The sequence below is a fragment of the Lycorma delicatula genome, chromosome 13 (genome assembly GCF_047948215.1).
Source record: "Lycorma delicatula isolate Av1 chromosome 13, ASM4794821v1, whole genome shotgun sequence".
Classification (NCBI taxonomy): Eukaryota; Metazoa; Arthropoda; class Insecta; order Hemiptera; family Fulgoridae; genus Lycorma; species Lycorma delicatula.
The window spans coordinates 8737366-8754453 of record NC_134467.1 but is presented as its reverse complement, the minus strand read 5'-3'; the positions used below and the strand labels follow the sequence as shown (position 1 = coordinate 8754453).

The following is a 17088-nucleotide window of genomic DNA, read 5'->3' as shown; positions in this document are numbered from 1 at the left end:
AACACACACACACATAGGGTAAGAGAAACAGAAAGACCGACACACACACACACACAGGGAGAGGGAGAGAAACAGACAGTCACACACACAACACACACACAGAGATAGAAAAACTGACAGACAGAAACACACACACACACACACACACAGAGAAAGAGATTGTAAGAGACAGACAGACACACAACACCATACACAGACAGTCACACATAGAGTGAGAGAGATCGAGAGAGCGAATGCAACTCTAATGAGCCTCCTCGCTTACCGGCAGTACGTTTAAATGAGATCATTAGTACTAGTGAAAAAAATACATGTAATTTATTAGCGCATCTAATGTGTGGATCATATGAAGCTTTTTTAAAAAAATGGGGGTTTTAAACATTCCAGCTTATTATATTAGTAATTGGTCGATGTAAAATTTGGAACTAAAAAGGGAGTAAGTGTATCTTATATCCTGAATCTGAATATGTATTCTGAAACAACCCATCGCATAACATTCTTAAGTTACAACCCCATAAATTTATTTGTTCGTGGAACAAACAATATAAATAAGTTAGTATGTCTGTATGTTTGGTTATTCACATCTGATTTATATTGTGATGCGTGCTGTAGATCTACATTTGATGCGTAACAGTTGAATGATGTCATTTCATGTCAACCCGACATGTCAGTAAGTCAAATAATGAGTAATTCAATGTGATGAAATTTTCTTCAGTATGAGCCCAGCTTTTGGTATGACTTGCTGTGTTCTTTAGTTGTGGTAGTGGTTTTATTATATACATATTGTAAGGATTGTTTCATAAGTGATCCCATAAATTTAGTGAAAGATTTTTGACCGAACAACTTTTGGTATTATTTTATTGAACGTCAAGATTTGTTAAGTTGTGTTTGTGTGTGTTTTATTGCACTTATGACACAATTTTATGAAGTATTTCAAGTAATTAAGTATTTATAAATTAAAACTTAATTATTTTTATAATTAAGTATTTCAGTTTACTTTCATTAAAACATTTTGAATTTTATAATGAATAAAAATTGGGCTTGTAAAAATTCTCCAAGTAGTTTTTGTTATGTTAGAATACACCACAAAAAGTCAATGAAAACCAGTATCAAATGTGCTGAAAACTGCTTACAAACATTATTTTGTCTGTCTCTTGGGAGACCAAGATATCCTGGGCTTCACATGTAACGCGCATAAAGCGCTTCATTAAACTAACCGAGTGATTAAAAGGAAAAAAAGAGCTTTTTTTTTTTGTGTACCTATGATTTGGTTGGAGCCTACTAACCATTATGCTATTTTTGCTTAACAAATGTTACCGGTTTCAATTCAAACAATAAAAGCAATATTGCATACTCAAATGTGTATTCAGGTATGAGACCAGTATTTCATGGTGTTGAATTACTGATTCCCATCGCTCCAACTTCTCGGAAAGTAGAAGGCTTGACCGATGAATCCTCAACTTCAACAGAAATTAATTGCATTCCAGAAGAATCAAATACTGGACCTCATGTCATCACACAAGTAGAACCGAGCAACCTAATTCGTGACTTGTATTTGTCAAAACGACATGCAGAACTCCTAGGTTCACGTCTTAAAGAATGGAATTTATTAAATGAGGATACTTTTCAATATATAGAAATCAAAACAAAAATTTATTGAAATACTTTAGAAGAGATGGCCGAATTTGTACCTGCCATGATGTTAGCGTTATGTCTGAGCCAAACATCAAATATGTTGTTCACGATCGGCGTTTATTTATACTCATCAAAAAAAAGCTTAAAGGAAATGTTGTTGCATAACTTGAATAAGTTTTCTTCTATACCGGTAGTACATGCTGTAGGAATGAAAGAAACATATGTAAGTAGGTCAAAAATTTAAAAAGCTATAAGTATAATGAACACTCATGGCGAATCATCACTGACCTGAAAGCGATAGGGTTTCTTCTTGGTCTCCAGGGTGACTTTACAAAATATGTGTTTGTGGCATATTTGAGCTTCAGATAAATACTTTGCAGTTAAAGACTGACCAAAAAGAAATAAGTTTACCCTAGTAAAGGAAAATGTTTTCAATATTCCTCTTGTTGAAGCAGATAGTATTATTTTACCACCTCTACACGTAAAGCTAGGTGTGATGAAGAATTTTGTAAAAGCATTAGATAAAAATGGAGACAGCTTTAGCTTAAGTTTTTTCCCCAATTAAATGAAGCCAAATTAAAAGAGGGAATATTCATCAGGCCACAAATAACAAAATTAATTCGTGAAAATATATTTGACAACAAACTGAATCCTAAAGAACTAGCAGCACGGAAGTTATTCAAAGTTGTCATTATTGGTTTTCTTGGAAAAAAAAGCAGAAAACCAAGATCAGCTTATGAATTAACTCTTAGTTAACTACAAACATTTAGGTAAACTACTTAGTAAACTACAAAAAAGTTTTTATTTATTAAACAAAATTTATTTAGTAAACTACACAAAACATGCCATTTTATTATTATTTACGTACCAGATAATGCTGTAAGCATGATCGTTAGGTTTCAAGCAGAAAATATACATGATCATTAATTAGCACGATTGAATATTTCATACATCTAAGAAATGTTAGAAAAATAAAAATTGTTGTATCGAATAAATGTATGTTTGAATTTTTATTATAACATCAAAAATGTTTCTACAGCTACAAGTATTTTTCAGCTTCATAACGGTATAACCATTTTCTATAAAATTTGTTTTTATTTGAATACATATTATTTTTTATTACTGTTAAATATTTAAGCAAAGAATTGTATGGAATAATTTCTAGTTTATAAAAAAAACATACTGTTCTTTACAGCAGATGAAGAAATAGCAAGATCTTACTTCAGTCAAGTAACCTAAAAATGTAAGATACCTATTCTCTGGTCAAGAAAGTGCAATGGTCTTTGTAATAATATTATGAAAAAATAATTCTTCCTAACCGTAAAATTTTTTAATGATTTTCACTGAAAACTCACTATTCTTAATAAAGTAAACAAAATCATTATCTAAGTAGGTTTTAAAAGGGTATGATAAAAAAAGGTGATTTCGATTTTCAGAATAATCAAATCACAAGTAATAAATTTATCATAAATATATAAAATACAAGATGTTTTAAAAGTTAACAAAGAAAGAAATATCTGACACTATAATTTAACATACAGTAAGAAATATCCGATTCTATCGTTTTGAAGGAATTATTAACGGGCTACTATTAAGGATGATTTTGCACGAGTTTGGAATAGCATGTGTCAAGTACACGTACAAAAATATGTCTATGTGATCCACACAATGCATACTTGGAGCATATGCTCCAAGCATCCAGTATACTAACTTAACATACTTTGAGTATGTCAGTTCATCAGTACTAGTTCTGTGCTTTTATTTTACCAGCTTTGTTTTATTTCATTAATTTTTATGTTTCTTTACTTTAGATTCAAACTAAATATATATTTAATATTATATGAAATATAGACCAAAAAAACACAGTAATTAGGTAAGTTAAACTTACTGTATTCATTTTCCTTATTGGACAGCAAAATTTACATAAACGTTCATAATACAATTCAAAATTTTAAAATGTAGAATAAAATGGCAAATTATTAAAAGAATGTATTTTTAATGTAGTTATTGAATTCAATATCAGCTGAAAATGTGGGATCGTGCAAAAATTGATTTTTAGAAATTACTATTGTAAGTTTAACTATCTAATTACTGTGTTTTGGTAGTTTATATTTCATATAATATTAAATTTTATTAGAATAGTAGTCAGTATGTTAATTAATTATTTAAATTTTTTACGTATATAATTTCAATTAAAATACCAAATTAAAGAATTTATGTTGTGACTTTATAGAAGCCACAGATTGTCATCCATGTTTATTGAAAATGGGCAGTAAAGATTACACGAACCATAATGTAAGAATGACAACTTATGAAAAATTAGTGGAGTTATGTAAAAGTATATGATAGATTTTTAATTTTTAAATATTTCTTAAGATGCATGCATTTTTGTACGTATGTATCCTAATTAATGGATCATATGTATTTTTTGCTTGAAAGAAATAAAAGTATAGGCTAATAATTTTAATTATATATTTATAAGAAAAAGGAACTCAGGTGTCACATAATGTGCATAGAAAAACAATAAACTTGATCTTATAATTTGTATACTATTTGTTAATTGTGCCGAGTGTAGAATCATGTATTCTCTAGCGCATTAAATAGATATATTTATATCTAAGCTCAAAAAATGTAAACGTTAAAATAATATACCCTAAAAAAAAAAAAAAACTCGGTATGGTGTAGCAGTGAGAGTGATATATGATGTGTAATTAAATGAAAAAAATATAGAACTGTGCTGTATTAAATAGAAAATTTAGCAAAGTTTATTTACTTTAAACAAAAAACGAATGATGTTTTCAACAGATGCTTATTGATTTTTATAAACAAATAGAGTCCCATCTTATAAATTGTTAAAGACAAATTATACTTTAAACCACAAAATTTTCAATTATTGACATCAATAGATAGATATACATTACGGTATTAATTTAAATTTATAATAAAAATTTAGAGAAAATCTTTCAGCAGCCGTAACTAAAATAAATATGATTTCAGATTAAAAGCATTTTATGTTTATTTGATTTTTTTTATTTTCATCTGTAAAATGCATCCCTGAATTATGTCGCTGTATATTATGTCGCTGCATTTGACGCAGTATATTATTAATAAAAGTGAAGTAAAGCATTATTTTTATTTTTTCATTTTTTTTTTTTGATGATGTTATTAATCTTGAACTTCATCTCTTAAACATTTTAAATACGCTTCTGCTTGTACATTATGACTTCGTAATTGTCTGAGTTGAGCTTTCATACGTTTCAATAATTTATCATTACGTTCCTGTAAAAGTAAATAAAATAATTTATTATTTAAATACGCTGTAATTTTTAAATTACAGCATAAAGGTTAAGAGGGGTGGAAAAGTTTAAAGTTATTTTATAAAAATCTGAAATCAGTGGAAAAGTTTACAGTTCTACACAGAAAAGTCATCCATACTGTACTTCCTACTATGTAGTAAGAGGCTCATTAGAGGCTAGGATGTTACTGTTTTCTACTGTAGGGCTAGAAGTTTTGAAATACTTTACTGTTATAATCAAATACGCTTTATGTTCCTGTTGTGTAATATTCCCGATAGAATATTAAGGTAATAATTATGAATTTATTCTTGTTGAATGATTTTTTCACTGTAATTTTTCTAAGAATATTCTACATCCAGGGTATGCAAAAAAGGATATCAGAGTTTTAATCGGTATATTTCTTGGATGAGTTTTACAGAGGTAATTTAAGGCTAGAATAAAAGAGAAAAAAGAACAGTTTTAGTTGCAAGCACGGGCGTAGATTAATGCCTATCTTTCTGCTTGACAGAAAGACAGGCCGCTAGCAAAGATGGCAACTTCTAAAGAGAAAACCTTCTGTCTGTGTAAAGGAAAGAGTACGGCAAACCGAGGGTGTCTGAAGAAAATTTTGAATGAGTTAGGGAATCTTTCCTGTGTATTCCTAAAAATCCTATGAGGAATGCTGGCCATGAACTAGCAAGAATTGTGTGAAAAGTTTTAAGGAAATTCTTACACATACATTCATATCGTTTACAGCTACTTAGCGGTAGGTTTTGAAGTTTTTTTTAGGGACTACACTGTGCGTGCTGACATTGCGATTGGAATGTTGCGACATGAAACTGATGATTTTCTCAAGTTTAGTGACGAGTCAACATTTCATCTTAGTAGAAAAGTTAACCAAAAAATGCACAGGAGTCACATACTCCATATGTTGGCAACAAAATGGTGTGCCTCCTCATCAACCTAACCCTATATATGATTGGTTGAATAACGTTTTCCTTGACTGTTGGAACGATCAGCATAAACCCAATAACAACTCATGATAGGAAAGATATTTGAAAAAAGTAATAAATGAGAAAACAATTCTACCGAAGAAAATAACTCGTAAACATCTCATACCGAAACTGGAAACGCATTTAACAAATGATCGTTTTAAATGCCAAATGTAATCAATACATACCGTATATATGCATATTAATACATAACCGGGTATTAAAGTTTATTATTACTACATTGTATTATGTACAGTATGTATACAGTAAAATAACGGTGAGGTTTTAAACAATCATGGTTTTGGTGGCCCTCCATTGATTTTTTAATTATTGCACTTTCTTACTAACTTTATAGAATTGGTCATTAAGAAGACATTACATTTATCTTTGTAGACTCTGATGACCTAATACTCCTTAATTTTTATTATTACTTTTATTGTGTTTTTCATTCACCAATATTGATGAATTGTATTTCTTCTAATGATTTAAAAAGGTAGTGTGTATAATACATAATGTTCCTCATCAGTAAGTAACATACTGCTTTATTGTTTTACAATATCTATATTACCTTTTATTATCATTGTAATGTTTGTAAAATATATACATACAACTGTTACCAAAGGCTTCCTAGCGTAGTAATATAACCAATCCCTACAGTGAACAGAATGAAGGTGCTGTTCATAGGGCTGATTATCAACAACATTTCAGTTGTTACTGGATCAAGCTGAATTAAGCCAGCAACAAGGAACCACTTTATTAGTTACTTTCACCAGTAAGTCAGGAATAAAAAGCTCGTCATTCTTGAGAGCACTGTGCTAGTTTTAGTTGTACCTTGTATTAATTTGCCTACTACTAATCGATTAAGGTAGCAGGTAAAAAAAATTGATACCGACCTGTAGAAATGATATTTCTTTCTGCGTTTCTTTCATATCCAGTTCCGATGGTAAATTTTTTTTTAATATTTGAATTTGTTGTTCTAGCTTTTTATTTCTCTCTGTTAAATGTCGGATTTCTTGATCGTGAATTTTATTGTTATTATTTGTCTTATTTTCATTATTAGCTTCATTATTTCCTGTAAAATGTAATAATATTAATAAATTTGTATCGGTAAGAAGAAAAAGTATTTGTTTTCAGCTAAAAAACTGAAATTTTTATTTTAAAATTTAACAGTAGTTATTGTTAATTGTTCTGCTTTACGGGGAGGTTGTTTTGTAGTATTAGATTATTTTCTTGATCGTTTATTTACATAACAAAGTTTACCGACTAAAACATTGTGTAAATCATTTATCACATTGCAGTTGACTTATCGATCATGTCGATGATTTCCTGCCGTAACCAAACATCGATAAGTATTATGTAAATTTGTTTAACTTAGTTACCAGTCAGTAGTACTGTCCCGCTCATATTCATTCAGCCGGTTTAAATAAAATGTATATTTGATCAAAAAGAAACGAGAATTTTTAATTTTCTCTGAAAGCATTTATTCAATTTTCAATGTTTGTCCCATCGCCTTAAAAGTTGACCCCCTGTGATATTTTACACTTATGTAGCTTACAGCTGTATGTTTGAAAAACACTGGAGAAATTCCTCTTTCAGCTTAAATTATTGAAAGCTATCGACTTGAGCACAACTTTTGATTTCAGCTTTATCTCTTCTCTTGTTGAAAAACATTGTCTCTCGAGTGTCCTTTTAAATTTGGGAAATAAGCAAGACACAGGAAGCATGTCTGGAGAATAAGCTGGAGAACAGGCTGAAACATAACGGTGTTATGTTTCATCAAAAACTGTCAGGATAAGTAAAGTGGTATGCACTGGTGTATGGTGGTGCAAAATTTGTGAATTATCTCTCCAAAGTTTGGATGGTTTTCTCTGGACTGCCTCACACAAATTGCATAAAAAACTTCTAGGTAGTACTCTGTTGACTGCATGACCTTAACAGTAGGAATTCGTGATGAACAATTCCATTGTAGTCAAAGAAACTGGTTAGAAAGATTTTCCCCTTTGACTAAACTTGATGTGCTTTTTTTTGGTTTCGGTTTCTTGGAAAACTTCCATCGGGACAATTGAGCCTTCGTCTTGACATTGTAGTCATACAGCTGCATTTTGTCACCAGTTATACATTTGAGCAAGTCTGGATCATCAGTGATATCAGTAAGCGTGCAGTTTCAGTGATGGCTACACAATGCTGGTTTTTGTTAAAAGTTTAGCAGTTTTATGTTCAAACAAAACAGTCGCTAATATATATGAAATCACTTCACTAATATATATGATATTCTTATTTCTTCATCAACCTCTCTAATGGTGATTCTGTGATTGACAAACACAATATCTCTAACTTTTTGACATTTTTGTCAGTAATTGATGTGCTAGGATGGCCAGATATCACGTCATCTGTCTTCACGGCCTTCCTGAAAGTGTTTCAGCCGCTCATAAACACGTGTTTGTGATACAGCAGTCATCAAAGGCCTTCTTTAATGTTTTAAATTCTTTGCTGCATTTGGTATTATGTTTTGCAAAGAACAGTTGGATGAGGAACGTGGTGTGTGCTGGTGCATTTCATGGTGCAAAATCCATGAGTTGTCTCTCCAAAGTTCTAGAATGTATTATATTATATATATACTTAATACGCGCTTTTTTTAACACAAAATTTCAGAGGTATTCTCTGATCTGGCATTTTGCCACACAAAATATCACCAAACAGTAAAGTTTGTCTTACTTTTATGCTTACAAGCACAAACTATGTATTGTGGCTGGCTGAAAATTAACATGCATGTTACTGACAGTACTTCTAATACACAAAAAAAATCTCAATTTATAAGATACAGCACATGCAATTAAAAAATTCTCATTACTTTTTGATCAGACCTCGTACTTATATTTATGAATGTTTGTGAACAGTAGAATGATAAGTCACATTGGGAAAATTGTATTAATTAAAAAAGTTTTAATTAAAAGCATCTGTGTATGTGTGTATATATATATATATATACACATGCACATGCGTGCACACACACACGGGTGAATCACAAAGTTCTCCGGACTTTCATAACCTATTCTACTTGTTAAAATAATGGAAAAAGTTCATATAAACATATGTCCTAAAATGCTTTGTTTGCAAGTAACAGCTAGTAAAAGATTTCGCTCAAATTTCAGTTACCCGATTGAAATGAGGTAGGTAGTACTGAAGTTTTTACGAGTATGCCAAGAAACATGTTGAAAATGGTGGGCTCATTTTTGAACATTTATTATAAACTGATTCGTATAATGCACTTTGATCTATTGTACTGTTTCTAAATAAAATTCAAATTTTTCTAACCTTTCTTTGTTTCATTCAATTATCTTACGCCATTTTATTCAGAATAAAATTCTCTATAAGTTTTGTTAAAATGTTTTGTGTGTTTATTATCCATTTAACAAATTTACTGTATTTCAAACATTAAAAACAGGGTTATTTCTCCCATTTATTGGTTTTCATCCCAGATTTCTCAAAAAATACTACAGATATGGTTGTGGGACTATTTTATTCAATTTTTCAGGTAGAAAACCATAACAAAATTGACCCCTTAATTAACATCCTAAAAATTTCAGTATGACCTCATTTCACAAGGTAGATGAAATATGAGCGAAGTCTTTCACTAGACATAACTCGCAAGAGAAGCTTTTAAAAGCTAAAGTTTTAATTACATGATTAATTTAATATCCATAACCGGTAGGGTTGTTTGATTTGGTTATTGGTATTTGGGTCCTGAACAATATCTTGACCTACATGATGGATAGATTTTCCTTTCTTAAACCCACCTGTTTTATCTTATCCTTGATTCCTTTTCCATTATTAGTTTTGAATAGTGTGGGGAGTGTTGGTCTGACGCTGCTGTTCTGCTTTCAGTCCTGAGAATGCTAGACCCTATAGAACCAGAGGATCCTTGATATTATATGGGGTCGAGACTGCCTGTAGACCAACTCAGGATCTGAGTTTCCTTTTCAGTGGCTGCACAATAAACCTAATGATGCAAGTGTCAGTTCTCCTAACCATCTAAAATGGAAAATAATAATAAAAAAAATATATTGTAAATGTAGTGAACATTTTTTACTCAGAATGACACTGGATGAACTGAAGATAGGATTACTGTAGATCACATCTATTTTGATTAGTTGTTTTATTTTTTTCTTATTTTGATTCAAGAAATTGGAAAATTTTTTTTATATGATGGAAAATTATCTTAACATATAATCTATATTATACAAAGCGATCAATTTAAAGATTTGCTATTATTTTGTTGTAATATAAATATCTACATATTATAACATTATATATACAGATACCTTAGATTATTAAAAAAAAAGGTTTTGAATATGGTTGACAGTTTTTGTAAACTCTCATTTATTAGATTAACCATTAACCAGATTACTTTTCTGAACACAAGCCACAGTTGCCTTTAATTGGCTGAGGAATTTTTCCTTTACAAAATTCCAAAATAAATCTTCAGTTCATAAGTCTGGGTATCATGACATGATACCAGGTGTAATGATAGTGTGCCGGTCTCCGTGGTGCGAGTGATAGTGTCTCGGTCGTTTTATCCGGGTTCGAATCCCGGTCAGGCATGACATTTTCACACATGCAAATCATTCATCTCATCCTCTGAAGCAATACCTAATGGTGGTCCTGGAGGTTAAACAAAAAAAAAAAAAGTGACAGATAGCGTAATTGAGGTATCAAGTGATGCTCTATTTATAGTGGTACTTCGAAAAAATTAACCTTATTGTTTATTTATTTTATATACTTTAGCTGAAAAAAGAAATATAAAAAAAACTTGGTGTATAATGGAAACTTCTAATACAACAGATTATTTTTTGAGAATGCCTAAACCTTCTGCAGTCATTGTCAGTTACAGATGACAATTATATTTTGTACATCGTTTTAATTTTCTCTTTACAAATTATATTTCATTTTAAGAGCTTGGTTTTGTTAAATTCAATAGAAAATGTGTGAGGTCTTAATGTTCGTGGAACTTGTAAGGGAGTAAGAGTCAAATGACATTAAACATTCATTCAGTTCCTTTAATTTCCGGAGAGATTTGTTGAGTGATAACCATTATTCCTAAAATCTATTTATTACTTCTCTTAAAACTAACTTATTTTGATTCATTTTTAATTACAAACAAAATCTACTTGAATATTACAAGTTTTCCCCAATTTCAAAATAGAAATTGACAAAATTTAATTTTTATGGAATAACCGTGATTAAATTTCAGTAATTTTATTTACGATTGCTGTTTGAAAATTCTTGCCCTGACAAAGAAAGCAAAAGATTCTTAAAAGTTTTTTTTTATTTTTCAACTTACCTTGAAATTTGATACATTTAGACCAACAACTTTACAATTTTTCGATATCCTTAGTATAATGCAGTTTGTACAGTTCTGCAAAATAAACAGTTGTCTCAGATTTGATCTCATCATTTGAAGGAACATTCTTCCAGCTTCAGGTTTGGGAAGAGGAAGTAATCACTGGGGGCCAAATATGGTGCGTGTGGAAGCACTTCGAAAAAATCATGGAATTTTGCAGTGAGTGCAGGCACATCACTTTGCTGAAGAGCGTTCTTTTTGGCCAGATGTGTAAATTTTGCCTGAGTAGATCTCTTAAGTCGGTCTACTACTGGACTGAAAGGATGGACAGGACCAAGTGAAGGTCCTGTATTTTTCCAAGTAATCTGTGACCGCCATTACCATGAGAATCCTGCTACACAATCATCTACACAAATATCACGGTCATTGGTCAAAGTTTCGCCATTTCTATAGGCCAACAACTTTTCAAATGACCTTAGTATAAAATGATCACAAGACTATTGAAATACTGTTTCATAGTATGAAATGCTGTTTTTCAATGAAAACAGTTACATCAGTATATAACAGATATGTTAAATATCATGCACAGTTGTACCGTGTAAGTAAACCAGTTAACATCGGCTAAACGGTTTTATTACATAGTGGTTTTATCTTAATGAGTTATCAGATGTGCAAAATGTTTCCCCCATTTAAGTAAAATATGTTTTCAAAATCAGAATAATTTAAAAATATTGATGTACAGAATAATAATGAAGTATTAAATTTATCAGCATGTATAACCACTTACTCCTAATATTCACTAATGTGCTCATCCTCTGATAATCTATTTTAAGTGATGCAGTTTGATTCTTGGCTATAATATTATGCCACGTATTCTTCCATTTTAGTTGTTCAGTTTCAATTGCAGTTGTCTATAAATGAAAACAAAATAATATCAGATTATATAAAAATACGGAAAAAAAACTGTATGTTCAGAAAGTCAATTACTCTACATGAAGATTTAAGATTTAAATCCTGTAACATTCTTTAACAGATGGGAAATTTTGGTTTTTCATTTAATAACAAGCCGATGTATAATTTTTGTTCAATTCATTTGTTTTTTTTTTTTTTTTTTTTTTTAATTAAGAGTAGTAGTATTTAAATATACAAAACAAGGTGTTAGATATGCTCCATGATCAGATAGATCTAGAACTATTATGGAGAAATCAGTGAAGAGTTCTAACATCAATGGAAAATAAAGCTTCTGTGAAGCTGGAAATACTCAGAATTAGTTGTTTATAAAAGATTTTAACGAAATAAAAATTTTAAGTGTTATTCAAGATCACTTTACACTTTGTGGAGAATAATTCTGATAGAAGGGTGGACTTTTGTTAAGTGAAAGGTCTGTTAAATCATCATAATTAATTGGCTTAAAGAAGGAACTCATTTTACCTTGAGCATATTTTCACTGTGGTGTCACAAAAAAGGAGTTGATATTTCATAATTTTTATGGAAATTTCTAGCAATTCATTGAGCAGTTTATATCTTTTGATATTACTATCCCCTGAGCTGTTAAAAACTCTGATATTGGCTGTTTCTGTATTTAGAACTAAGAACTGCTCTCTTTAAATTAGAGACTACTTAAATCAAACTTAAGTAATATTTTTTATTTTATAATTTTTTTTTTTAAATCTATTATTTTACTTTTTTAATTTCATTTTTATTTAAAATATGGGTTGGCCAACAAATATCACCCATATGAAAAAAGCGGTTCACAAAAAGGTAAGAGACTTGTATCTTGATGAAAATAAGAAAAGAAACTAGAGAAATAACGCTAAGTAACAATTAACTCTTTAATAATTATTCAGCAAAGTTAATTCAATAATATTAGCTGCAGTAGATGTACTATTAATTAATAAATGTAACTGCTACAGAATTTATCTGGAAAGATCAAGGTAAACCAAAGATCCAGAGGAATATCACAAAAAAAAAAAATTAATAAAATTCACGACTGGCTTTATTTAGATTTAGCAGATAAAATAACAAATGTTGTAAACATGTGAAGGTAACAAAGAAATAAAATCTGTACATAAAATATAAATTGTGATTACAAATTAAAAAAATATTTAAGTACACTTTTAAGAGATATGGAATTCAAGTTTATTTGATTATTTTTTTTAAAAAATATATCGATTTTTGAAGGCCTCTTAATTTTAAATAAATTTATTGGGATATCTTCTAGGTAAAGAAATTTGAAAAAAATGGGAACAGAATTGTAATAAGGTTCTTTGCTATAGTCCAAAGTGTTTATATATGTAATGCGAAAGTATTTCTATTATTTTTGAAGTTATTAAGTATTTAATAACTTAAAGTATTTCTGTTTTTATGAAGTTAATTATCTGGTTAATATGTATCACAGAAAGTGTTCAAAATGTTATTGTTCTGCCCATATATTGCCCTTATGAGCACCGATCGATCAGCAAGGTTTATAGAACTGTTTAAACTGTGTAAAATAAAGATTATTTTACTTTTCATTTTCTGCATGTTGAAAAGTAAAATATTTATATATATGATTTGAATAAACAGATCAAAGTCAAATCCTGAAACAGTTTACACTATGTGACCCTCCATCAATCAATATATATGGTTTTTGAAACACTTAAATAATTGGATGAATACAAAGACCTCTTCCTTACATCAAAAACAATTTTAATTTTCTTATATGTTTGATATGGTTTATGTAAATGTGGTCTGAAATTTGTATGAATTGGTCTGCTTCTTAGTGCAGGTGTATGTTGAAAATTTGTCGATTTTATTTCACCTATTGAACCAACTTGGAAGCTATTACCTGCCAATTGAAATTGTAAGCACACAGATGCGAGCTGTTCTATGTAGGGTGTTTGAAGTAGTGTTGGTGCTGTTAATTGTATAGTACATTAGAAGGAATAGCATACCAGATTGGATGTGGTAGGTAGCAAAGAGCCAATCACCAGCTTGTGCACTAACTGAGCTCTCTCTAAACTTAGAGTAATCTGTAGTTTTATTCTATTCTATTATGTATTGGATATAACTTTGTTTTTAAAACTCTAAAAGGGAATTGTGTTTATACATATTTTAAGAATTAACAGCTTAACGTTAAAAACCTTATTATTAGCTTTTCCCTTGATAGAGTCATTACTTTAGAAGGAAAATTTAAGTAGAACATGAACATACGCAAGCAAGCAGCGATGTAAAATAATTATTCTTCTCTTAGAAAACGTTTTAAAATATGGAACCTATGGTGACCGTATCTTCCCACAACCTTACTAATTTAACAGAGATTAAATGGCATCAGTCTAATATTAAAAATTTCAAAAAACTGTTTAATCCAGTCTGAAGATATTATAACCTTTTGCCTCTGAATGGAATTGCACAAATACATATTAATGACTGACATACTAATGTAGTGAAATCATGTAATTAATTACTCCTAGTGTAAGATGCGATTGAGCCCTGAAATGACAAAAAAAAAATTGGGACTCCTTTATAGTGGATAGAATAAAACGATACATCATTAGAAAGTACCTTATCTATCCACAGGATGTTATTAAACTACATGAAAAAATCTACCTACCTTTTGAGTAAAATTAAGATACAGTACCCCATAAGGTCTATATCTCCTTATCTCCTTGACTGATTGTGACCAAAATTAAATGATGTCAAAACATTAAAAAACAGACCAACGTATTTACATACACCCTTACAGAATTGTTATGGTATATCTAGCCTGGAGTATCAAGCAAAACACATGCCAACATACACATACGGTATATATGTTGGCCAACAATTAGAGCAAATGTAATTTTTAACTCTATTACTTTGGTTTCCCTAATGAAACTATATTGCCGGGAAATTAAAAATGGAATCAAATATTTACAGTCGGTGCAGTTTAAAAGTGTACTAATGAAACCAATTATGGATAAATTATAAAAATTACTTTTAAAAATAAAAATAATTTATTGAAAAGAAGTTATAAAATAAAATACCATATTTTCTTTTAACTTTCTGTTCAATTCTCTTTCAGATATAGATGTAATTTGATTACAGATTGATAATTCTTTTTCAGTACTAACTAATTCTTCTTTTAATTTTTGAACATTTTCCTTTACTGAAAAACAAAACAAAATTAATAATAGAAAGAAACAATATCTTTTTTAATGACAAAACAAATAAATTTAATGTTCATTATCAATCGATATAAGGAAGAACATTGCAAAACAAAATTTTGTCAAATAAATCTGTTAAAGCTTTGTCAAATAAACCTGTAACATTAAACCTCCTTCTCATCAATAAAATTAAATAACATTTCACCAAGTAACTGTACATTATTGGCATTATTTATGTAACGATTAAATTAGAAAAAGTAATAATAATAAAAGATTCCCTCTACTTATAGCAAATTCAAATAACCTAAATCTTGAAGTCTTGTCATTTAGTATTATTTGCTTGTGTTTTTGTTTTCACCAAAAATAGAAACGAGTTACATTAACATATTTTGATTTAATGTGATAAAGTAAATGACTTTTAGGTAGGGTTTGTTACGCCCCTTTTTTTTATGCAACTTCTTTGTCAAATGTATTAAACATATTATTACAATGTATTAACAAAAAATATGTCTAGCGAGCGTCAGTTGCTTGTTTACTTTATGTTATTTCCATGTACTGACGAATCGTACGTATATCACCATAACCTACGCTCGCTAACCTCCTATAATTAACGTTAAATATGCATATTATACGCTATTTAAAGTTACTTATACAAGGTTAGCGAGCGTCGGTTACGCTTAGATAGGTTATGTTGATATACGTACGATTCGTCAGTACAAGAAGTCAACATAATCTAAGCGGTTTGTAATTTTTATTTTTCATTAAAAAATGTACTTTTTACACCTTAAACGTTATTTTTAATTTTCTCATGAAATCTGAAGTTTCATAATAAAACTGGTGGTGCGATAACAAACAAGTACCGATTTTTATTTTAAATGAAATTTTATGCTGTGTGAAAGTAGCTTAAAAAGAAAATTGCATAATCATTATTTTCGAATGAATACACATCAGTTAAACTACATATTACACTTTACTACATCAATTAATCGTATAATAAAAGTTTTACTTACGTGAACTTCTTTTCTTTCTTAACTGGCCTAAATCAATTTCCATTTTTATAATAACATCATCCATTTTCTTATTATTCGACATAATTTTTTGTACATTTTGTGTCATATTTTCCTGACTCATTTTTGTTACAGAAATTTTTGTAAGCAGTAAATTTGTTCTTGCGCTAAATTGGAATAGTAGCGTCTATTATTAGTTACAAAAATCCTCGATAGATAACTGTAGTATCGATGTGTCCCATAGAGATATTATTATTTATTTGAATTAATAATTTTCCATTATGTTATTGTAAGTAATAAATTTTATAATTAATCGTTTAAATACATATATTCTTATTATTTTAAATATTGAATCGGATTATGATTATTTTCTTAAATTAACTAATGTAATCGATCATTATCATTTGTAATAATATCAAGGTGAATTTACGACATTAAAATGAATATTTCCATTTAAATTTGATAGAATTCGAAGCTAATAATTTACTGTTATTTTAGCTGATCATAGTGTGCTTACCGCAGTGGTGGTATTTCACAGTTTGTGGTCGGTAGGTCCGCCAGCTAATTAATTAAAAGTAAATGACAATTAATTTTAAATTTTCCGATACTGGATTCGGAATGAGATTCTTAATCGGTGCGATTACGTTTTTTATTTACATGCTGTATCAAGCGTCAACTAGCAATTAACAAGTCTTATTGAACTGTAATTGATGTCTA

At 29.6% G+C, this 17088-nt stretch overlaps 1 protein-coding gene across 2 annotated transcripts; it reads right to left on the bottom strand.

Annotated features, from left to right (window-relative positions):
* Positions 1–3756: 3756 nt before the first annotated feature.
* LOC142333835 (uncharacterized) lies at positions 3757–16526 on the bottom strand. 2 transcript variants are annotated; one of them, XM_075381390.1, is made up of 5 exons: positions 16375–16526; positions 15245–15366; positions 12028–12151; positions 6793–6971; positions 3757–4911 (listed from the first exon to the last, which is right to left on the bottom strand). In XM_075381390.1, exons 1-5 carry the CDS (start codon positions 16493–16495, stop codon positions 4798–4800), a joined length of 660 nt encoding a protein of 219 aa, XP_075237505.1. In that variant the 5' UTR covers positions 16496–16526; the 3' UTR covers positions 3757–4797. The 2 variants fall into 2 exon arrangements, with proteins under 2 accessions (XP_075237505.1, XP_075237506.1); XM_075381391.1 differs by lacking the exon at positions 16375–16526 and adding an exon at positions 15669–15977.
* Between the last annotated feature and the right edge of the window lie 562 nt (positions 16527–17088).